The sequence below is a fragment of the Anguilla rostrata genome, chromosome 17, assembly GCF_018555375.3.
Source record: "Anguilla rostrata isolate EN2019 chromosome 17, ASM1855537v3, whole genome shotgun sequence".
Lineage (NCBI taxonomy): Eukaryota > Metazoa > Chordata > Actinopteri > Anguilliformes > Anguillidae > Anguilla > Anguilla rostrata.
In genome coordinates this window covers 4,056,209-4,080,603 of record NC_057949.1, presented here as the reverse complement: position 1 = coordinate 4,080,603, position 24,395 = coordinate 4,056,209, and the positions used below count along the sequence as shown (strand labels likewise).

At 45.7% G+C, this 24,395-nt stretch overlaps 1 protein-coding gene across 1 annotated transcript in view; it reads right to left on the bottom strand.

The window, feature by feature from the left end:
* Positions 1 to 746: 746 nt before the first annotated feature.
* Positions 747 to 24,395, bottom strand: part of LOC135243735 (rhomboid-related protein 1-like) — a 55,927-nt gene continuing 32,278 nt past the window's right edge. The window contains exons 6-8 of the mRNA XM_064315735.1: positions 5,587 to 5,687; positions 4,055 to 4,115; positions 747 to 2,646 (exon numbers count right to left, since the gene is read on the bottom strand). Of these exons, the coding sequence (XP_064171805.1) occupies positions 2,375 to 2,646; positions 4,055 to 4,115; positions 5,587 to 5,687 (434 nt within the window). The 3' untranslated portion in view covers positions 747 to 2,374. The remainder of the gene's footprint in view (positions 2,647 to 4,054; positions 4,116 to 5,586; positions 5,688 to 24,395) is intronic.

The following is a 24,395-nucleotide window of genomic DNA, read 5'->3' as shown; positions in this document are numbered from 1 at the left end:
ATGAATGGTGACACATTCATTAGAAGGACAATATCAGTCATGAGAAGCAGAACTGTTATAAAGTGCAATTCCTCTTTAATGCCCATTCTTTTGGGTTCTTTAACTGCAGCGATTTTGCAGGTTCATGCAGCAGTGCTGTGCTGGCCCCAAACTAGAGGAAATTCAGGCTGCGCTTCTGTTGCCTGGGGCAACCAGCCTGCATGCAGCCCCCCCCCCACCCCCCACCCCGAGCTGTGCGGGACATGCTTCATTGCAGCAAAAGAAAAACCCATGCCAGCTAAGGACGCTGAACGCAAATACATTCCGGGTGTCTGGCCGTTTGTACCTTTGTCCCATGAGCATTGGTTCTGAGGAACCGCACCATTGGGCAAGGCCATTGAATCTTACACATGTCGTTTCTCTTTGTTATTTTTTTATGACGGCGTAGATGAAGTTAGGCCAGATGGCACTGGCAGGTTTACATTGGTACTGAATACCACAGACAGGATATTACAAGCGTGTGCTATCATAGGGGATCATGTTCTTCATTGTACCACAGATCTTTCCCTGCTGCAGCACATCACAGCCAACATAGGGCCCAATGTGTCTCAGCCTCTGATTGGTTAGTCCCTGGCTGGCCCCAGTATGGGCAGGCCTGTAAAACACCCACTTGGCCACTGATTGGTCAGTCCTGGCTGGAACCTTCAAGTTTGGAGGCAGGCCTAAAAAGGCCACACCGCACTTGGGCAGGTGCCCCTGGCATTGGTCAGTCCTGGCTGACCTCGGTTTGGGCAGGCCTATAAGACACCCACTCGGGCCCTGATTGGTCAGTTTTCGCTAATCATGACTAGCATCGTAAGCTGCTTTCCTGTGCAGCACACCCATTGAACAGACAAGGTAGATATTGAGGATCTAACAATCCAGATTATTCATTTGAACCACAAACAAGTCTTTCTTTAGACACTATCCCTAAGCCTATTAAACCACCTTAGTACTGAACACTTCCTCATCACCAATGAATCAAAATTTCAATAACCAAGCACATTCTCAAAGTGATTAGTTGACACGAACATCCTTTCTGATTGTTTAGGCAAAGAATGGGACAAGTTATCATACAATGCAGGTGGAAGTTATCCAGTATATGTGCAATTCCTAATATGAAGCCGCAGTTTTCTAGGTTCCTCACTCTTGATTAAAGCCTTTGGAATCCCTGGGTGGAGACAGCACTCAGCGTTGTTAATACCGTCTGCTCTCACGGGCATAAATATTCAACAGTGAAGAAGTGGCTAACGAGAGAACCCAAACAATCAGAGGCATTCTTTAAAGAACGAGACAGCCCAGAATTTCGTTTGAATAAAATCCTGGCCCGTTCCCCTCCCCGACTTCTGACACCTATTCCCCGTTTAGACTGCATTTCGACTTTGGCATTTCATTTCCCCGTTAAGCTATTCACTCTTTTTTTTTTACTGCCACTTTTTTCCATTTTTCTCTTGAGCGCACAATAGTTCTTAGATCTGACCATGATGATTTTACTATTCAGTCTCTAACAAAGAAAAGTGTTTAAAAAAGATCAAAAGGACAGTCAGTTGGCCATGCAAGCTTTTGTCTCATTTTCTTTCTATATACAATGGATTTCGTTTCATTTCACATTTTCAGAAGATCAGACGCAAAATGAATAACTTCAAAATAAATTAATAATTCACAATTTCTAGAATTTTCCTGCCACGAAACAACAAATAAATAACCACGGATAAATAAAGGACACGTGGTACATCTGCTCACAAATGAATAAGCACAACATAAAAAAGATGCACCATTTCAAGTACATTCCGTTACAGGAATCAGCATCTCTTAGAACCAGATGACTGCGGGTTCAAGACAGTCCAGAGACAGGGCAGTCAGGGTTGCCTTGCTTGAACTTTGAGTCTTTTTTTTTAACAGGAGCAATGTCAGAGTGGCATATGCAAACTTCAGCGGTTCATAGTCTGCTAATGCATTGTGGGATATTGGAGGGCAGATGGTACAGGGCACAGATTAGTGAAACTCACCGTCATAGCTGTACCACACATCTAATCTACACTGTGTTCCCTTTCCCGTTCACATGGTTAATGTAATTCCTGCATACATATCTATTCTTCTCATCAGGCTAACATTATGCAGATTGTTTTGCCCTCCAAAACCTCTTGGTCGCCTTGGATACCGAAGGGTCATGTGATGACTGATTTGGGGCCAAATCCCTTCATGTGGAGTATGAAAACACACGTGAGTAGAACCTCTTTAGATGCAGAGCGGTTGTATCCCGAAGGTTGGACCCTTGAGTGAGAGGACTGTTAATGAAAGGTTAATCTGAAGATGGAATTATGGGTAAAGGAAGGGGGCGGGGCCAGCCCCTTTCTCAGGGAGCGGGCGGGATCTGCACGCCCAGCAGCTCGTAGGCGAAGATGTTCCAGAAGATGGCGAAGAGGAGGAAGGTGACGAAGGCGAAGATGATGACCCACCAGGAGCACTGGCCCTGCAGGTTCTCCTCGTAGTTGCGCAGGATGAGCAGGCCCATGCTGATGCCCACCACCGCCCCCGACAGGTGGGCCATGAAGCTGGGCTGGGGCCCCGAGGAGGGCAGGGGCGGGGAGAACCGCAGCCACACAGCCCGGCCAACCTCTGAGCTCACTGCAGGGGAGAGGATACGGCTGTGTTCAGCACAGAGCAGAACAGGCACACTCAGTACAGAACACAGTCACACTCAGTACAGAACACTCAGTACACACCACAGTCACACTCAGTACACAACACAGTCACACTCAGTACAGAACACTCATGGTAAATGGTAAATGGACTGCATTTATATAGCGCTTTTATCCAAAGCGCTTTATAATTGATGCCTCTCATTCGCCAGAGCAGTTAGGGGTTAGGTGTCTTGCTCAAGGACACTTCGACACGCCCAGGGCGGGGTTTGAACCGGCAACCCTCCGACTGCCAGACAATCGGTCTTACCTCCTGAGCTATGTCGCCCTATGTCGCACTCAGTACACACCACAGTCACACTCAGTACAGAACACAGTCGTGCTCAGTACAGAACACAGTCGTGCTCAGTACAGAACACAGTTAGCTCAGCACAGAACACAAGCTAGCTCAGTACAGAGCAGTCACACTCAGTACACGCCACAGTCATGCTCTGCACAGAACAAAGCCACACTCAGTACAGAACACAGTCATGCTCAGTACAGAACACTCAGTACACACCACAGTCACACTCAGTACAGAACACAGCTAGCTCATCACAGAACACAGCTAGCTCAGCACAGAACACAGCTAGCTCAGCACAGAACACAAGCTAGCTCAGTACAGAGCAGTCACACTCAGTACACGCCACAGTCATGCTCTGCACAGAACACAGCCACACTCAGTACAGAACGCAGCTAGCTCAGTACAGAACAGTCACAGTCAGTACACACCACAGGCATGCTCAGCACAGACCACAGCTAGCTCAGTACAGAACACAGCTAGCTCAGTACAGAACAGTCACACTCAGTACAGAACACAGCCACACTCAGTACAGAACACAGCCACACTCAGTACAGCACACAGTCATGCTCAGTACAGAACACAGCCACACTCAGTACAGCACACAGTCATGCTCAGTACAGACCACAACCACACTCAGTACAGACCACAACCACACTCAGTACAGACCACAACCACACTCAAGAACACTGCTGAGCTCAGCAACACCACTGAGGGCTCTCTCCACATTAATTAAAGGGCCCCGGTGTCTCGCCAGAGACAGTACAGCTTCGCTGCAGCACCACACCAGAGAAATGAACAAACAACTTCTGAAAAAATGCAGACATTTGGATACCAGCTTACCACATGTCACTTTGTTACATTTCAAATTTTGTAATTAATTGAAGTCAGATTCTGAGTGCTACTATCAAAGGGATTCGTAATGTAGAGAACTTTTGAAAATGGTGTCCCCTACAGCTAAACCTGTAAAGTTTTTTATGAAATGAAATTGTTGTAGATCTGTATCTCAGTGGGGTATTAAGTGTATTATAACCACAGTAATACAGATACTTACTGCACACCAGGGCCAGGATCATTCGAAGCAGCTTGTATGGACATCGCATCCCTGCCCAGTTCTGCAACACAAACGTCCTCATCAATGACGCATACATTGTCAGTATAAAAAGGCAGTAATGATCCAGTTTTCGTTATTCCTGTAGGCTATGCACACCCAGGGGTGCCCCTGAGACTATGGGGCCCCTAAACAAAATAGTATTTATTTGCTCCCCCTTTTTTCTTTTTCGAGGAGATTGTGGAAAGGGGAGTGAGGGTGGGGTGGGGTTACAATGGTGCATCGGAGGAAGGTAGTACTCTTCACAATAAAAATAAGCCTGAAATTCCAGACAGGAAACATTTATAGTTTTTGTGGGATTCAGCACCCAGTTTTTATTAATAGCACACAATTCTTTTTCTACTGACCCTCTGTTTTATACACCAGCACAACTGCAGCAGTGTTGCCAGGAGAGGTGTCTACGAAGACGAGAGGTTGGGTGGGCCAGCCAATTAAGGAATGCTGGGAAATGCTAATGTCAGGTGAGAGGCTTTCAGGCCACACTGAGCCACAAGTCTCTGAACACAAAATTTCCTGCACACACACACAAACACACAGACACAGATACAGGCACACAGACCCAGACACAGACACACACACACAATCAAACGCACATACACACATGGTATGCAAACACACATACATACTCACACACACACACACACATGCACAGGTGTACAGACACACACACACACACACACACACACACGCACATGTGCGCAGGCACACACACACACAAACACACACACACAGGCACACACACACAGGGCTCGTAAACACATGTACAGTACACATACACACGGGTGCAAATGCACCTGGGTCCTGGTTCAGTGGGGCCACCTGCTGCTCAGAAGGAAGTAGTGTTTAAGCAGTGTTTGGTCCTTTCTAAAGAGCAGTGTCCCTGTTAAGATCTTGGCCAATCACACATGTTTCTGAGGGGAGGTCATGTTCAGCAAGTTGAATGCAAAACAGTCCCTTCTACATATTTACACTGAAAACCTTTTGCCATGTATCATTTTTATCCTAAAATTAACAATAGTAGCGTTTACACTGATTAATTTTGAATTATGCTAAAGTATTGGATTACACAGTATCATCACTTAAGCATATGTTGCAATGATTAAAGCAATGGATCTTAGCTGAGCCAACCATAAGTTAGAATGTTAAATTTAATTCAAGCCTGAGGACAACTGCAATTGATGCTGTTCCCTTCAGTAAAAACTGTGAGCTCACACACAGCCTTCATGTAAGCAGTGAGAATTGCTCAGTGGACAAGCATCATATTTAACATAGACCATTTCAGACATCTCCGCTTGGACACATGAGTAGCAGCGGTCTGGCACAGAGCAGTAGCCTCACACGCAGCAGCTGTCTGGCACAGAGGAGCAGCCTCAGGCACAGCCTGGTACTGAGGAGCAGCCTCACACACAGCGTGACATTTCCTCCTCATTAATACTGATAACGATAACAACGGATGCCATGACGGTGCCAGTTACCATGACAACATTTGCCAGATGTGCCGAGCACAGAGCGTAGACCCCCCCGGATCCTCCTACCACAGGAGCCCTCATGTCTGTGATGGACACCGTCAGTGACCCTGGAGAAAGGGATACAGAGAGAGAGAGAGAGAGAGAGAGAGGTAGAGGGAAAAAATTGGAAGAGAGAAAGAGCCGGTGAAACAGGCAAGGTCATTAAGCACACTACGCCCAACACTAACATCTATTTAACGAGGTGAAATTTCTGCCTGGACGCCAGTATGTATAACGCAAATTACAGTTAAAACTGTCCCAGCAGTACGCAGCCAGAATCAACAATGATGAACACGGGGAGCGTCTTCAGTTCTTCCTCAGTGAGAGATTAGGACTAGCACCTGAGTGTAGCGCACAAAGACCTCCTGCCAGCAACATCATTAATTTAACTTAGCTGACGCTGACACCTTCAGCGCCTGTCCTCATCATTGTTTCCGTAGCTACGCCGGTGTCTTGTGGGAAGTAGAGCTGACGGCTACGGCAGAGAAGCAACTCTCAGTGACAGCGAAGAGCGGCGGTAGCACAAAGCCAGACCTATAACCGAAAGGTTCAGATTCCTAGTGGGGTACGACTGAAAGGCTGGAGATTCGAATCCATTTAAATCTGACTGTCCCCAACAGATATTCAACGGCATGAATGGATTTTCTGACAAATGAAACCTGTCTGCTGAGGTAATATGTTATGCATAACAAACAGACAATGGAGCATAAAATTTAATAAGCCACAATAAATCACAATACTCCAAACAGAACGTGTTTGCTTGACAAGAAGATCCATGCATTTTTATTCCCATAAAACAAGACAGTGATTAAGATCGCCTCATTCTGGGAATATGTGATTTTAGGCCTTTATATAAATGACAATGAAATGACAATAAAACACAGCAGGATTCTCAGACGCCCGTTCATGACAGCAGAGTTCATGACTACCATGAAAAAAGAGGAAAACAATCTGTTATGTCACTCCCCTTGCAGATTTGACTGCTGTGTGTTAACTTGACAGGGTCTTTAAGGCATTTTCTAACATTTAAGGGTGTTGCTTTTCAAGAGTCTTCAGTTGTGGAATTACATTTGCTCAGACTACAGGTGCTCTTCATTTTCATAGCACAAGGTAATTACAATCACTGAACAACACTGCAGATCAGTGGCATTCAAATATAGCTATTGAGTGCACAAGTTGCATACAAGTATACTCAATAGTAAGCAAGTAAGCTGCTCTGACTGTGTGGCTGGCTGGAGCCACGCCTACTCGTTGAGTGGGCACACGCCTGAGATGCGTTGGCGAATCAGCCCAGGGCTTAAAGGTGTGCTCACTTACACAGTGAAGAAAGCGGAGACTGAGGCAAGACAAACTACAACTGAGCTGAAAAGTTTTAATGTCTTTGGTTTTTCATCTTTGATATATTAGTGAGTGCTCAGAACCTCTGAGGGGGAAAGGTGAAGATTTTCTTTTTTTTGAGCTCTCTTGCTCTGTAGCCAAATAAAAATGTGGCTAACTGGAATTGCTAACCTCCCTGTGTCCAGCAATTCTGAGTGACCTTCAAGAGCGAAAAGGGGAACATTTCCTAGCTCTCAAGGTGAGATTCCATAGTCTGAGATGGGGGGGGTACACTGGCCACCTACTCTTATGATGCAGTCGAAACCCCATTACGATCTCAATTTATCAGCGTTCAGCATGTAGATTCCTAAAACTTGGACCTCTTAGTTTTATTCATGAACAGAAGTCTGTGGAGATCTGTCTCTTCAGTGCAGGCGTTCTCTGACCCCAACACCCAAGCCTACGGTCTTTAGCTGGACTCCAGAGTCCTGCTCCAGAATTCATTTAACAGGCAAATGAGATGAGTGGAGTTCTTAATCACTGTCTTACCCTCAAAATATATTTACAAGGTCCGTTGGTGTCTTTGTTTATCGCATTAATTTTGAAGCCATTTGTTGACTCTGGGACTAGAGAGCTTGTGCATGCTCTTCCCCTCTGCCTCAAATAGGGATCAGCCTCAGGAAGTCATAATGACCCTGGAAACCATACCACTGTAGTGCTGGCAACAAGAGCAACACAGAGCTCAGGCCAGCTCTGAAGGGTAATTGCCTAACGAGACCTGCTGCCTGCTGGGATACGTGTCCTCTGCAGATCCTCTTCCAGCCACCACAAACACTTCAGTGATTAAAGTGGCACACAGACAGTGACCTGGGCCCTGTTTCACCAAACAGGATTAACTGAATAACTGTGCTCAGTAAAACCCGCAACAGCTCTTGTACTTCAGTCCATGTTCCAAATTTTGGGAAGGTTCCGGGTTTTACTCCAGGCCCTGGACCTTTAGACTCTCAACCAAACTTCCACATGCTTTTTTCACACCCTGATCTCTCAAACACAATAGTCTAAACACTCAGCCAGAATGAAAAGAGAAGAACAGGGTCCACAGTTAAAAGTAGGATTAAAAAAGTATTTGGAAGTATCTAGAAAAGCTTTCCTATTGGCTGTTTGTATGGACTGATGAAAGCTGGCAGGAGCTCTGCCGCTCATTGCCCAGTGCGTTTGGGACAGAGGACGTGTGGCTCTGGCTGCAGGATTTCCTGTCGTGCTGGGTGGCAGTACAGCATAAATGATTAGAAAAATGGACTTATAACTCAAAGGCTGTGGGTAGGTGCCTGACCTGATTTACTTCAGTAAAAGATCAGGCTCTATAAATGGAAGTGACTAAAGATTTATGTAAAAAAGAAAAGAAAATGTAATCTAAGTTGCTCTGGGTAAGAGCTTCTTGTAAATGGTGAAATGTAACGCATGCTGCAGAATGGCGAAAAGGCAGGCAGAGGGCGCTAGACCTGATAGGAGTGGTCTTATCCTGGTCCCTGTTTCACAAAGCAGGATTACCAAGTTACCTGGATAGCTGCGCTGAGTAAAACCAAGAACCCTCCAAATCTGGAACATGGATTGAAGTATAAAAAGAGCTATTCCAGGTTTTATTCAGTGCAGTTCTCGGTAACCCTGTTTCGTAAAAAAACATCCCCCTGGTATTTTGAGTTAGTGCAAGCACAAATCTCTCTTTCTTAGCGCTGGTGTTTCTCTGGAGCAGAGTGGTCTTACCCTGGTCTGTTAGGACAGCGCAAGCACAGATCTCTCTCTCTTAGCATTGGTTGGTTTACCCAGGTCTGTTAGGACAGCGCAAGCACAGATCTCTCTCTCTCATTGGTTGGTTTTCCCCAGGTCTGTTAGGACAGCGCAAGCACAGATCTCTCTCTCTCATTGGTTGGTTTACCCAGGTCTGGCGAAAATGCGCATACCCGTTTGGCAGAAGAGGCGAGAATTTATTCAGCAATTTAATTCTGGCGGGCCTCTCCGGGGACGAAAAAAGGCCCCGTTTTATATGTCTTTATAAGCGCTCCTTCTGAGGGCCTGATTTTCAAAGGTAATATACAGGGGGATTGCATTTCTGCTTGTTAAATAATGTATGGTGGGGGGGGGGCAGAGAGAGAGAGAGAGAGAGAGAGAGAGAGAGAGAGAGAGAGAGAGAGAGAGAGAGAGATTCAGGTGGAAACGCAGTTGTATTTAATGTGCCACGAGGTGCCTGCAGCAGAGAAGGCATCGTTTGAAGGCCCGCTTGTCTGCGCTTGTATATTTGCTTAATGAAAACCGCTAAACCCTCTCCGCCAAACTGTTTCCATGACGACACTGACCCGGGAACGTGGAAGAGCGGGAGGCGAGGGGAGGGGAGGGGAGGGGAGGAGAGGGGGGGGACTGTTGGGCTGAGACGAGGAAGAAAAAAAAGAAGCTTTTCTTAGGCTCACGGAGGAGAAAAAAAATCACACAGACAGCGACAGCATCAGAGAGGAAGGACACACCAGCCACAGGTAGACTGAAAGCTACAAACGATGCTCGAGTTCCTCTCCGGCTGACTGGACCTGGGTTTGAGGGGAAAGGGCTCGTGCGTTGGCGGCTGGCCTTCTGGACATCTCCCCAGGGTTGCTGGGGTTCCTCCAGGCAACCTGTGGCCTGAAGAAGCCGTTTCAGCAGTAACTGGTGGGGGCCTACAATAAGCCCTTATCCTGTCAACAAACGCAGGATTAAATCGCAGCTTACTGAATAAGTGCCATTCTAGAAAAGGCCACTCCACAAGTGCGTTATCATGATGGCTGTCATTGTCCTTGTATGAGGTTCTTCCTATTTCGGGTGGTATGGTGTTTTTTTGGTATCGACTCAGGGGCTCAGTTTGTGGAGCAGATGCAGACACTGGACACTCTGACAGGCCCAGGATACCTTTTAGGACTGGGTATTTTCAGTTGACTGGTGACACTAAATACCCAGATGCAGGGGTCACAATGCAGTACATATCCCAATGCATGGGTCACGAAAAAAATACATGTCCCAATACATGAGGGAATATGAATCGGAAAAAAATTAAAACCTTGTAATATATCATTGAGGTTATTTGTTATAAACATTAAAAAACGACAAACTTTAAGAAATACAATGCCAGCCAAAATAATATACTAAAGCCACTGAAGTTCACTTGAAGTGAACTTAAAACGGCACTTGTAATACAGATGGTTTATGGAAATGAGTTTAAGAAATGATAAATGTATTGATATAGCAATCATGTGTCAATACGTGGACATGGTAAGTTAGAACATATTGCCACATTGTTATAGTGAGCACAGCCCTAGTGTCTATAAGGCATGGGATGAGTCCTACTTCTCACACTATGATAGATTGAGCGTGAGTAGTAATTAGCAATTGATCCTTCATTGAAAAAAGGGGGTGGGGCCACAGTTAATGAGGTACATAAAACATGACATGAACACTCTATTTACATGACATTGCCAGATATTCCATAGTATTCCAGTAATCCCCTTTGGTGCTTCCTACTGCCTGTTTCCTACTGAGCTTGTCATGGGGGTGCACCATAAATCTCTTTGTGTTAATTATTCTTAAGCCCCCCCCGGCCCCCTGCCGCCAGCTTCCATTGAGAAAGGGCACAGAATCACACTATTAACCACTATGAAATCCATAGAATCTATTGTGTGAAATGGGCCACTCTTTCTACCGTAAAATGTATTATGATCAACAACAAAAACAAAACATTAGACAATAGCTTTCAATGTTTATCCATTACAAACACTGATCATCCACATAGTAATCCCACCAAATTTGTTAGGCATAGATTCGTTTTTTTGTTACGTTTAGCACTTCAATCATCATGGGTTTTGGGATCCTAGTATAATTGCTGCACAGTTAAATGTATAACTCATAGCACTGCAACATGCCAGGTATGAGTTATACGATCATTTACTTATTTTTGAATAATAAGAAAAACCTTTCGTCAGCTGAAAGCAAGATGTTGAGCGTTCAACAAATTAGGTGCAAAAATCCCTAGAAGCAAGGTATTATTTCTCAGGAAGTTTTCATTAACCTTTTGCATCAATTTTTTTGAGATGACCTTCAGCCGTATAACCTTTAACAGTCCTCAATCCATCAGACCTTATATATACAATAATTCTCAGTCTTTTTATAGAAGTAGCTGATATAATTCAGTGGAATAAATTGGATTCTTAAAATTCTACTTGCGGTGAGCTATGGGTAATAAAAATTCAGAATATGTCTAATAATAAAAAAAAAGATGCAAATTTCTCTAAGGGTCTCGCATGAAGCATAGAGCTGAGTGAAGCTGTGAATCTTTAAGTCGAGTCAAGACGAACGAAGCCCGTTAGCCACACAGTTGCTACATACGACCTGCCATACTGCAGCCAATAAGGAGGGCATGATAAAGAAAATGCCCTGCTCTCACAATCCCACATCATTTCACAAGACGCGAAGCAACCCGCCCAGACAGCATAGAGAAGTACTTTATTTAGTTAATGCTATTTCAGTTAGCCACTGATTCCCCATTAAGCTGTGGCTAGACATAGCTTGTGTTCCATATACCTGTACATGTATGTGTGAGGTGGTGGCAACTCTCACTCTGATTTCTGCGGGTTAATTGACCCTGACGAGGGGCAGGTGTGTGAGTGCTATGGTGAGGTGATGGCACCTCACAGGCATTTGCTCTGAGCTAATTGTCCCTGATGAGGGTCAGGTGTGGGAGGCCTATATCTAGCCCCTGATTTCTGGGGTTCAGTGCAGACTCATTGTTTGTCAGACTCTTGGTGTGTAGGGGTGTGAGAATCGGCAGAAGTTACCGTGTTGATCCTATCTGCCAGATTTGATCACCATTTGGTTTCTTCTCGAGCTGTTTATCTCTTCGCGCTGAGGAGGACATTCTGCCCTCGTCTCTTTAGTTTTCCTTTTGTTTTATACCCGCCAGGCTGCGAGTGTCCTTTTTTGTTTGTAAGTTACTCCACTCTGTTTTTCTAGTGGGGTTTTACTTTCTGGGTAGCTACGCTGCGGCGGTGTTTCATTTCTTTTAGTTTTCTGAGCCCGCTGACAGAAGTTTCAGTGAGTGGAGGGAGCGATTACTTGGCTCTTTATTATTTGGTTTTTCCCCTTCCCTTTCTATCGCTCGGCGATTTTGTGGTTACCCCTCAGGGTTAACTTTTAGATCCCCTCGGTCCGCAATTGCGTCCCACCCTCCTCAACCGTGACAGTATGAGCTCTGGTACATGAATGCGCACAAACATGCATTCACGCCAAGTCTTTCCGAGAAAAACCTGACCTAACAGACATCAGGCTGATTCTTGGGCAGAGCAGCACATACAATTGTAGAGAATGCAGAAAAACATAAATGAAATATATTTCAAATATATTTGTCATAAAACTTATGGGGAATGCATATTACTGTTTGAGGAAGTACCTTCAGTACAATGTGTTCTAATATTTGAAGAATACAAATCGCATGACAAATACAAATACGTTTTTTTTCCACAATACAAAAATGGTTTGGAAACTATGATTTTCTGGAATCCTGGCAAGCAGAAGGCTAATAATGAAATTTCAAATTATTTAATCTTCTTTCGCTTGAAATTCTCCAGATCTTTCATTGTGGTTCCAGCTTTCCCCCACCTTGTCTCATGCATCTTTCGCCATCGTAAGCCGCGAACGGTTTAGAGCGTCTGGGCGACAGAACACTGACTTTAGAAAGCTCCGTCCGGCAAATGTAATGTAATTTCACGGAATGATACAGAAAAACTGCTTTTCTTGCACAGTTATGTGCTTTTGTCAGCAGTCTCTCGGGCTGGCTTGCTGCGGGAAAAAAATGTGCTTTATCTGACTGTTTTTAAAAACGGCGTTCCAGTAGTTTGTCCTCGCAGATTAAACTGGCCAGTGCGTGACGGCCGAGAATATGAGCAGAGAATGTTTTTTTATACATATTAATTTCTGAGTTTTTTTCCCTTTTTCACTTAATACTAATGGCCGGTTGTATCTGTAGGCCTCTCCTGTAGCTGCAGTGTTGTCGCAGTTATTTTGGCAGCACATCTTATGTTCTTGTTGTGGACACAGTGCTTCTTTACGGGGATGAGCTCCCCCTACAAAGCTTTTATCTTTGTACAGAGGCTTTGGCTGGATAGGAGTTAGTGGCACTAAACAGGGGGCCCGTAAGAGCTAGAGTTCAGACAGAACAAGGTTTGAATTAAATGATTCTTCTTCCGAAACTTTTGAATTAAATGATTATTGTATTTGAAAGGAATGATGTTTTTCCAGAACAAGACACAGCAGATACCTTTATTATATTCCCATAGAGGATATTTACCACACATTCAAGAAATGTATAAAATCCAAATGTTCCCCAAATTTTAGTTCCACAAGCCAAATTATACTGATAATAATCCCATGCAGCATATTTGCCAAGATTCTTCTTCCAAAGGAGGATGTGTACTGTGGATCCAATTCCAGACAGGATATTTACATGTTAGCCTTGATTGAACATAAAGTGCACCATGTATCATAAATTACATCCAGTGGTTTTAAAACAGAGATTGTGGTGTGCATATATAGGACATCTCCATTGTCACAAACTGGCAGTATTGTAGCCTGCACAATCTTTTTCTGCTATCCATAAAAAGGGAAGACTTAGTCCTATAAAGGAAGCCAAGTTTAGGTTCAAGCTTTTTTTGTTAAATTAGTAATATGTGGTTTGAAATAAAGTTGTTGTTTATATACCAAAGGTCCAATACCAGGCAGGACATTTACATTATGATACCATGTTTACCATGATTCAACTTAAAAAAAAAAAAATTCCCACTAATTATGATTCCACAGCCTATTTACCATGAATATTTGCTCAAAAAGGATATTTACTATTATTTATCATGTTTCACCGTAGTTTATCATAATTCAAATTTCACAAAATGTAGTTGCGTTGAATATGATTCTACACTGCACACTCACCATTATTCTTCTTCCCACATAGGATATTTATCATGATTACCTTGACAGCCTTGTGTTACCATGGTTTCCTGTCTATGGTTTTCAGTCTTATGACGGCTAATTTCATGGGCACAATGCAGTCAACATCCTGCCAAGATGGCGAATGCCAAGTTCTAATATTAAACCCTACATTCAAAAGTTCATGCCCACCCCATTTGTGCCCATATCCCATGGTGTTTTCAAGAACAGGATTGGTGGACAACCTGCAATGAAATCTCAGTTCAGCCTATAAGAACATCCCTGGCCAAAGTTCCCCTTCATCCCGAAACAGAAAGAACAGTGAGTCGGCGTGACATCACCCTCAGTAGCCATTCTAGGCTGCGTGGAGGACTACTACGACCTCTGTGGAAAAGGGTCTGCATGGAGGACTACTACGGCCTCCATGGAGAAGTATGGGGAACCGTTATTATTTATTACATTTTATTGCTTCATGGTCCAGATCCCCCACCCCCACCCCCGCAAAAAAAGCATCCAATGGCAAAGGGTCAGAGGTCACAGCTCATGCATCTGCCACACTGCCTACAGCAAAGGTTATAAAGCTCGTTTCAGTCCTGGCCTGCCCGCACACAATCACACACGCCCAGCATACCAGCAGCCGCCGAAGCAATCTGGCTGCAGCTGGTTGGGACTTTAAGGAGAAATTCCCCTCCAGTTCCATCTGTGCGCGGTATCTGTGGAGATTTAGAGCAGCAATGAACTCCCTTTGATTTTTCTCCCAATACAATTTATTTCCCTCAGATAGCCCGGTGCAATCAGTGCCTCATATATCTCTTTCGACCCGTTGGCAGGAGGATGAATTCAGACCTTCCTGTGACCCAAGGAATGAGAAAGGGGTCCTTGCAGCTCGGTTATATTTTAATTGAATTAATGGGCTAAATGCTGATGCAGAGATTTTAAAAAAGAGGCTTCATTCACCGAATACTATTGAGAGGGCGCTATGTCTAAATGTCTGAAATGTAATGTAATGTCAACTAGTTGTTAATATTAAACACCTCCTATAGCACCGCAGGAGAGAAGGGAGAAGGTTTATTTTCAATGAAATAATCCCTTGAAAACCCTAATACGAAAATTTGTGCATCTTCACACAAGTGTTCAGTGTTTAAAAAAACATAAGCCGTGTGAATTGCTCAATATGAATCTAAACACTCTGCAACAGCAATAGTTGAAAAACAAATGCTTAATCATGAGCTAAGTGTTCAGCAATTTAGGTACCATTTTATTCATTTTGGTTCCTTTAAGCAAAATAATTAAAACACATTTGAAGCTAAATGTGAGCATAAGGAAACTCTGTAAGAGCACATGCCAATGAGCATTGAAATAAGACGGCATTGGTCATTTTGCTAAATATCTACCTCTAGTTTTTTTCAAGCCTGTTGTCATGGACACTGACCACTAAGAAAATACAGCAGGCAAAACTATATGCCATCCACAGACAGGTATACCAACCTTCTCTTTCAGAATGGCGGGGGGTGAAGATTCCAATTTAAATCTCGGTAATAGATTTCACACAATTTCTTGTGCTTTAATGGTAAATACCGTAATTGAATCGAGGAGATATAGACCAACAGTTGAGCATTCCCTGCTCAACCAAACTGGAAATTACCAGCGACAGGTTTTACAGGCTGTTGCACGGGGAGTTGCGAATCCCACGTCACCTGTTTCCGTCGCCTTGGCAGGCGCCGTGTGACCGGCGCGTTCCGGAGAGAGGTGGAGCGGAGGAGAACGGACAGATGGCGGGAAGGTAATGAGATCCCCCTGTTTGGGGAGCGAGGAGATCCGGAGCAACAGGCAACTCCTGTGCGCAGGACCTTCCTCCCGGCTGTTTGGTTAACTACCGTCTCCACCAGCAGGGGGAGCTGCCGAGGCAGGAAATGTACGACCCTGACACCCCACGTACCTGCTGCACCTTGTGTTATTACCATGAAATTATCACATTATATTACTACCATGTGATATAATCGCTTCTATGGACTATAAACATCTCTGTCCATCACAGGTGGCGGTGGGATCAGCTTGTGACTGAAAAGCAGTTCATTGTCATACTTGTCACCGTTCGAAGAGGGGGCCGCAGAACACCACAGCGGTGATCTGCTCACACGGACGCCTAAATCTTCTGCCCAACCTTGCTCCTGGCAGGGACTGTCTTCATAAAATAATGCCCTGCTTCCCAACTGAGAGGAAATGTGATAATATTTATGTTTCCTGGGTGCAATGCAGTGATAGGAAAAAAATCAATAAGCTTCTTTCTGCATAGCCAACAGACCCCAGTACAGTCCCCAATTCAGGCCCAAACAGAGACCCCTACACAGACCCCTATACAGACCCCAGCACAGACCATAGTACAGACCGCAGTACAGTCCCCAGTATAGACCACAGTACAAACTGCAGTACAGAACCCAATACAGATGCCAATGCAGTCTCCTACACAGACCCCAGCACAGACCCTGGCACAGACCACAGTACAGACTGCAGTACAGAACCCAATACAGACCCCACCATAGCAGACCCCAGCACAGACCCCACCAAAGCAGACCCCAGCACAGAAACCACAAAAAGCAGACCCGAGCACAGACCATAGTACAGACCCTAGTACAGACCCCAGCACGGCTCCCACTGCAACAGACCCGAGCACAGACCTCAGTACAGACCCTAGTACAGACCCCACCACAGCAGACCCCTGCACAGACCTCTGCACAGACCACAATACAGACTGCATACAGAACCCAATACAGACCCCAGCGCAAACCCAGTACAGACTCCAGCACAGACCACAGTAAGAACCCTAGTACTGAACCCAGCCCGGCACAAACAGAATGGGATCCGCTTGAATCACGCTAGTGAATAATTCTGTCTTCACCAGCGCTCTGATGTTTGCTGGGGAGACCTGAGTTCACCTACTCCACTGCAGTCTCCACTGACGGCGGCCTGCCTGGGGAAAGCTTGCTGTTGATTCTCTGCTGCTGTGCAGAATTTAAATAGTGGTGAGATCAGATATAATTGCAGGGAGGAAGAAAGAGGCGGGCAGCTAATCTGAGGTAAATTGTGTGCTTATCTGTGTGTGTGTGTGTGTGTGTGAGAGAGAGAGAGAGATAAAGAGAGAAATGCCGATTTCATAATTGCGATTCCATCAAACGTCTCCTCACAAGCAACCACAGCAATTTTCGAAAGCGCTCACACAAGTGCACAGGCATGCTTGCATACCCACATACGCAGTTTGGCATGAAACTGCTACATCAGACAAACAGACGTACACATTCATGCTGCTGAATGCAATGTAAGCGCAAAACCCGTTTGCACAGTGCCGTGCATTTGCACAGATGTGGTCTATTGCTAGTGTACACCTGTTGTGCAGACTCCCGAAGAGGAAGTGTAATGTAATTATACTTGACGAGTAGCACAGTGGTAGACGGCTTGGGCTGATCAAAGTCGCAGTTTGATCGTAGACACTGCTGTCCTTTAGCAAGGTACTTACCGAATGCTTAGTATATATCCAGCTGTATAATGGATCATTAAAATGCTATGTAAAAGTTGTGTAAGTGCTCTGATAAGACGCTTAAATGCCTATAATGTAATGAGTGTAAGTATGTAATAGACTTTACTATACATACTCTCCTCAATCTACACTCCTTAGAGCTCTGTGCAATCTGGAGAAATATCAGAGCTATGTGCTCTCCAGGCACAGTTAGATTAGAGCTCTGTGCTACCCAGGCACAGTTAGATTATAGCTCTGTGCTATCCAGGCACAGTTAGATTCGAGCTCTGTGCTGTCCAGGCACAGTTAGATTTGAGCTCTGTGCTATCCAGGCACAGTTAGATTCGAGCTCTGTGCTTTCCAGGCACAGTTAGATTAGAGCTTGGTGCTATCAAGGCACAGTTGGATTAGAGCACTGTGCTACCCAGGCACAGTTAGATTAGAGCTCTGTGCTATCTAGGCACAGTTAGATTAAAGCTGTGTGCGAGGCTTGTTATGATAGATTCCTCTCTTGACTCTCCCCTATCCAACCCTGATGAGAAGGGCTGTGATTGGCAGGCCTGGTTTGGGGGGGTGGGGGGTGGTTCTGGCTCTGACATATCCCACCCCCACACTCCAGTTTGGAGTCCCATCCATGGCAGTCTCCTGGGTTTAAGTGGAGCCAAACTTCAGGAATGCTGGTGCACTCCACCGGACACATGTCACTGGTTAGAAGATTAAATTCCAGCCCATATTCACCACATTGTCCTGTGTCTCAGAGCCCTTTCAGTCATAACTGCGCTCACTATCCGATACTGAAGTCCGAAACAAAGCACAAACATTAGCCCCAAAAAGATTCATGTACGAATCCATAATTCGGATGGAAACGTGTATTCCCATGGTATTCGCTGATAAAATATCCACGTGCTGCTAGGAAACATTCGTTGCTTCTTTTATTTATTTATAACTGAACCGAGCATGAATATAATCCATTCAACATATTGAACACCGCTGACAACCCCTCTCTTGTTTTCGGTCTCTCCTTATTCCGCAGAATTCGATACTTCGGCCTCTTGCAATAATTCACGGAGGATTCTCCTCCTGAGGCGGTGAGCTGGGCCTGTCCCTTGCAGGACCGGTAACTCTCCCCGCACCGCGGCGTTATCGATTTTCTGTAGCCGCCGCGGCTCTTCGCCCCGGCTGTGAAATAAAAGGGCCGCTCCACAGGCCGGCGAAAGCTGTGGCGAGGGGAAGGATGGGAGAGGGGGCGGGAGATGCGCGCGCAGAACAGGAAGTACGGGAGGAAAGGGGAGGAGCCAGAGAGTCTGGTAGAAGGGTGGAGAGTGCACAGGTAAGCATGGGTGCACAGGTTGGGTAGATGCGTGTGCAGAACAGGAAGTACGGGAGGAAAGGGGAGGAGCCAGAGAGTCTGGTAGAAGGGTGGAGAGTGCACAGGTAAGCATGGGTACACAGGTTGGGGAGATGCGTGTGCAGAACAGGACGTACAGGAGGAAAGGGGAGGAGCCAGAGTCTGGCAGAAGGGTGGAGAGTGCACAGGTAAGCATGGGTGCACAGGTTTGGGAGATGCACGTGCAGAACAGGAAGTACGGGAGGAAAAGGGAGGAGCCAGAGAGTCTGGCAGAAGGCTGGAGAGTGCACAGGTAAGCATGGGTGCACAGGTTTGGGAGATGCGCGTGCAGAACAGGAAGTACGGGAGGAAAGGGGAGGAGCCAGAGAGTCTGGCAGAAGGGTGGAGAGTGCACAGGTAAGCATGGGTGCACAGGTTGAGGAGATGCGCGTGCAGAACAGGAAGTACGGGAGGAAAGGAGAGGAGCCAGAGAGTCTGGCAGAAGGGTGAAGAGGCACAGGTAGGCATGGGTCCACAGGTTGGGTGCGCATATGTACAGACATCGAATAAGATCACGTAATAGAGTGTTGGGCTGCCACCTACGGCTGTCATGTCCTGTACGTTCCATGGCATAGTCTACCGGAGTCTGGAATTCTGCAGGAGAAATATTACGTATGCCATTCTTCCATTGGAAAAGTCGCCTTGCGTGTTAGTGTAGAATATTCCACCAGAGCCTGACTGGGTTCAGGTCTGGTGACTGAGAAGGGCATGGCCTATAGATGATATCAGTATCATGCTCCTAAAAACCACTGGTTAATTATTTATGCTCGGTCTTGAAAAAACACACCTCTCTGCAGGAAAGAAAAGCTTGACCCAAATCTGTCCCATGAATATGTTAAAATATTCTTCCATCTCGGAAATACTGCCAAGTGAACACATTATTTCAAAATTATGCACGTGTGCTAATTTGTGGCATGATTTCCAGCTTCAAGGTGAGGCAACTGCAGCACTTAATCTAATTATATTTGATGAAATTGTGTCAAAATCATATCTTGTCCACCTTTAAGCTGGTCCAAATGCAGCACCCAGGCTCCAAAGCATAGGAAATTGTGATTTATGGCAACAGGATTCACGATCAAAAGAGAGGTGGTAGGTTGGCACAGGAAACTGGATCCAGCCCATACTCCGCCCCCATCCCCAAAAAATGTTTATTATACAGGAGAGTGCACATGACGGATATTCACAGTGAAACAATAAATATGATTAAATAAAATTATAAAGAAAAGAAAAGACATAAAAATAACGGTACTATGCGCCAAACACTGAAGCAGTGCTACAAAAAAAAGGCTAAATTAGCAATGTTAGTCAGCTAACACCCACGGTCTACAACAGACTGACTTAAATATGCTTCCCCCGCATGCATTCAATGGCATCGTACCCTACTGTTTTACATTCAATACAATTACATCACTTTCAGCAGTATCAGCGAATAGCCAGGGAGAGAACTGACAATCACAATTCGCAGAATTATTTCCCCCCCCCCCCCGAAGGTTGGTTAATCTTTTTGAGCTTGTCATATGGGAGCGCGTACAGGGGTAGGTGGGTGGCCGGCTGCCGACTATCATGGACGCAAGGCGCGAATTAAATTTTTTTCCCTTTGTTCGCCCCCCCAATCCCCCCCCCCCAAACAGATGGCGCCCTTGGTGCCCGCGCTTGTCGCCCATGCCTAGAATCGGGCCCTGCTCCCAAGCACTGAAATGCTTTAGCAGGAGAGTGAAACCACTCACTCAACAGCGAGCCCCTGCAAAGCAAATCTATCCGCTGCTTCAGTCATGTTATTCCACAAACTTAGATTCGAGAATTACCACAGTCCCCAGGCCGGCAGTGAATCTCAGTTGGACGACTTGTACGTAAACGTGAGCTGATAAATCGACGGATCGATTTATTGATAAATATAGCGTAAGCGTGCGCGAGGCCAGAGGGGGATGTATTTCGTAAGTATGCGGAGTAAGAGAGGGTTTCTGTGGATTGGAACCTGGGAGCGACTTCAGAAAGATTAATGACTGCGAGTGAGAAATGCGCCGTGCTACACCTCAGCTTCGCCTACTGCAAAAACGGGCAGGAATATTTCAGAACAACTTTTAAAAAAATACAAAATTTTTTTTCAAAATATTGTTCAAGCAGTAAAAAAAAATGCAGTTTGTATAAATGAAAATGCCTCGGGGGAAAACACCCACCGAGTGTTTTAAAAGGGGGCGCTCTAAAAATAACCCCTCATATGACGGTGTCTTGTGCTTCCTGATCCTGAGTCCCCAGAGACTGCCTCCCACCATCGCTTGGTTAAACTGTGGAGGCTGCAGGAGCAGTTTGTCTGCGTGGAATTTCAATCACTCCGACGAGCTCCTCTCAAGAATATAATTCTGCTTCCTTCTTGATTTCCTTTTTTTGTGTGCAAATTTGACAGGTGCAGTTTGGCAGTCTGAGCGTGTGGGTGGGTGGGTGAGCGGGTGGGTGCGGGTGTTCATTTTCTTTTTGTTTCTTTCGGTCATCTTGGGACAAGGTGCTCTGATTGGTGCAGGTGATTTTGCAGTAAGAACCTATTAAACTTAATCGAGTTCACGATTCAGGCAGAACGTTCCCGAAAAATGATAATAAAACTGGAAGTCCCAGAATAGCTCTGCGAAAGAATCCTGGATCCTCTCCGTCACTTTATTATGAATATGTGCAGGTTTGGGCCACAGGAGGATTGTGTGAATATTACAGTCATCCAAACAGAGCTGAAGGTCTACAGACTCCGGCTCAGGTTTCATTACCCGGAGCTGACACTTCACACCAGGGAACCCCAAACCCGGCTTGAAGGCCTCCTGGGGACCCCCATCACAAGGTCAAGAGTTTAAAGGGATATATTTAAAGAATAGGTATAAAGTTTTTACAGAGTACGTGAACCATAGGTGGTCGGGGGTATGCTGAGAGCATAAATGCGGACCCCCTACAGTACCTTTGTGGACCCCCAGGCCTTATACCGCCCCTCTACATTAAAAGTGATTCCATTTCGCACAGAATTATACTTCTCAGACGATACAGTATGTTTGCCAGCTTGCAAGGCAAATGAAGCTAATGGGTACCAAAAAAAAAGAAAAAACACAGCAGTGGACCTGGAAGCCTTCAGAAGATGAGAGAGAAAAACCCCGGCTAGTTAAATTCATAAATGCACTGGCAATTTATTGCAGCTGTACAGAATCTGAAAATATAACCATCCCTCAATGCTCTATGAAACTATTTCCATAACAGTTTATTATAAAGTGTGAGCTCAGGGCACTACCCCCACAACAGTAATGCGTGCAGATTGAGTGACTGTAGCGTTGCTGAGAAAAACGGTCTTTCGCGGTGAAAGGGAAGCCACGTCTCTTTGACTAATGTTTCGATTCGGGGGCGATAAACCCTTCTGTTTGCATACAGTCTCACCCTTGCAATCGTCGCGTGCTATAAAAAGACCAGCTTTTCACCTGAATACAAAAGCAGATCGCACCGTACACAAGTGCTGAGCTAATTCATAGTGAAGTTCCACTCTGACACTGAGAGACATTGAAACACATCAGGGACTTCTCTATTAAAAGTACCGGGCACTGGTTGTGTTTACTTAAACAGTGCAGGCAGTGGGTGTGTAAATATTAATAGCACAGGGCTTTGCGTGTGTGTATAATAGCTGCCAAGACATTAGGCGTGCATTTATTAATAGCTTACGGCATTGAGCGTGCATTCATTAATAGAGCAGGGCATCGTGCGTGTATATATTGATAGCACAGAGCATTGGGTGTGTGTATGATAACAGCCAAGACATTAGGTGTACATTTATTAATATTGCACAGCATTGAGTGTATTTATTAATAGAGCAAGACATTAGACGTGCATTTATTAATAGCGCAGTGTATATTGAGTGTGTATATACTGATAGATCACGGCACTGGGTGTGTATATATTATATTAATAGGACAAGATATTGGGTGAGTGTGCATTAACAGCATGGGGCATTTGTCTGTAATTTTTAACAGCACAGGGCATTGGTTTTTGCACATTAATAGTGCACAGCACTGAGTGCGTATGTATTAACAGCACAGCCATTGGGTGCGTCCCTGATTGATACTACTGCACTGTCTCACTGCAGATTCCCCAACAGAATTCAAGGCAGCGTTGAGTGTTCTGCCGCAATGACGCTTTCAACGCACGGACCGGGCAGGGTCCAAGACGGGCACCCCCATTTGTATCACTCCTGACTTTGTAAAGAGGGGCTCCCTGAATGTTGCGAGTGTCCCGTGTCTGTTTGGGCCAGGTGGGGGTGGGAAACTCCTTCCCAGGGCAGGTGGGCCTTTTCCTGGCACCAGCTCTGGCGATCACGACTCATTAACTCCTCGGGCCTTCCCAGAGGCTCACGTGACACTGCTGTGAAATCTGTCTTAATTACGCAAGGCTACGGCCACCGTGCAGCCTATACCTCTCTGCAGCTCTCCCTCTACACCCCCAACATGCCTGAAACTGGGAGCAGAAGAGGGTGATTTACTTGACTCTTACCTCCAGCGCATTCACATGGTAGTGCAATCAATGCCCCAGGCAAGATTTGAGTCACTGCCACCAATTATACGCAAGTGAGGATGAGGAAGATGAATAACCTGCTACTGGAGTGTGGAGGAGGCCCGTAGCCAGCAGACTGGTCTCAGAAAGCACTCGAGTATGCAGGAGCCAGCAGACTGGTCTCAGAAAGCACTCGAGTATGCAGGAGCCAGCAGACTGGTCTCAGAAAGCACTCGAGTATGCAGGAGCCAGCAGACTGGTCTCAGAAAGCACTCGAGTATGCAGGAGCCAGCAGACTGGTCTCAGAAAGCACTCGAGTATGCAGGAGCCAGCAGACTAGTCTCAGAAAGCATTCGAGTATGCAGGAGCCAGCAGACTGGTCTCAGAAAGCACTCGAGTATGCAGGAGCCAGCAGACTGGTCTCAGAAAGCATTCGAGTATGCAGGAGCTCAGAACTTCCTCTGAACAGCACTCGTCATTTTGCGAGAGCGACAGGAGAGCTGGACCGAGTGTAGCAGGGTAAGGAACTGGCTTGTAACCTAAAGGTCACAGGTCGAGCCTGGTAGGAGCATGGTTGTGTACCCTGACTAGGTACTCACCTGCATTGCTTCAGTATAACAGCTGTCTAAAAGATATAGTAAATGCGGGGCCAGCAGACTGGTAATCTGTAAAGCCTGAAATGTATGTAAGGACACAACTGGTTTAGAAATTCAGTTTGGGTTTCAAGGCGGTAGCTGCAGATGGTTTTCAAACATGTTTGGAGATGGCAGGGCAAGAAAGATGGTCAAGAAAGCAGTTGGCAGGATGCCAGGAGGCCGGCAGACCGGTCTTTCACAAATTCGATGTATGCAGGCAGCCAGCAGCTGGATCTCAAACTCAGTATGCAGGAGCTCAGAACTTCCTCTGAACAGCACTCGTCCATCTTCTACGTAGAACGGACAGGAGAGCTGGACCGGGAGTGTAGCAGTGGGTAAGGAACTGGGCTTGTAACCTAAAGGTCACAGGTTCGATTCCCGGGTAGGACACTGTCGTTGTACCCTTGAGCAAGGTACT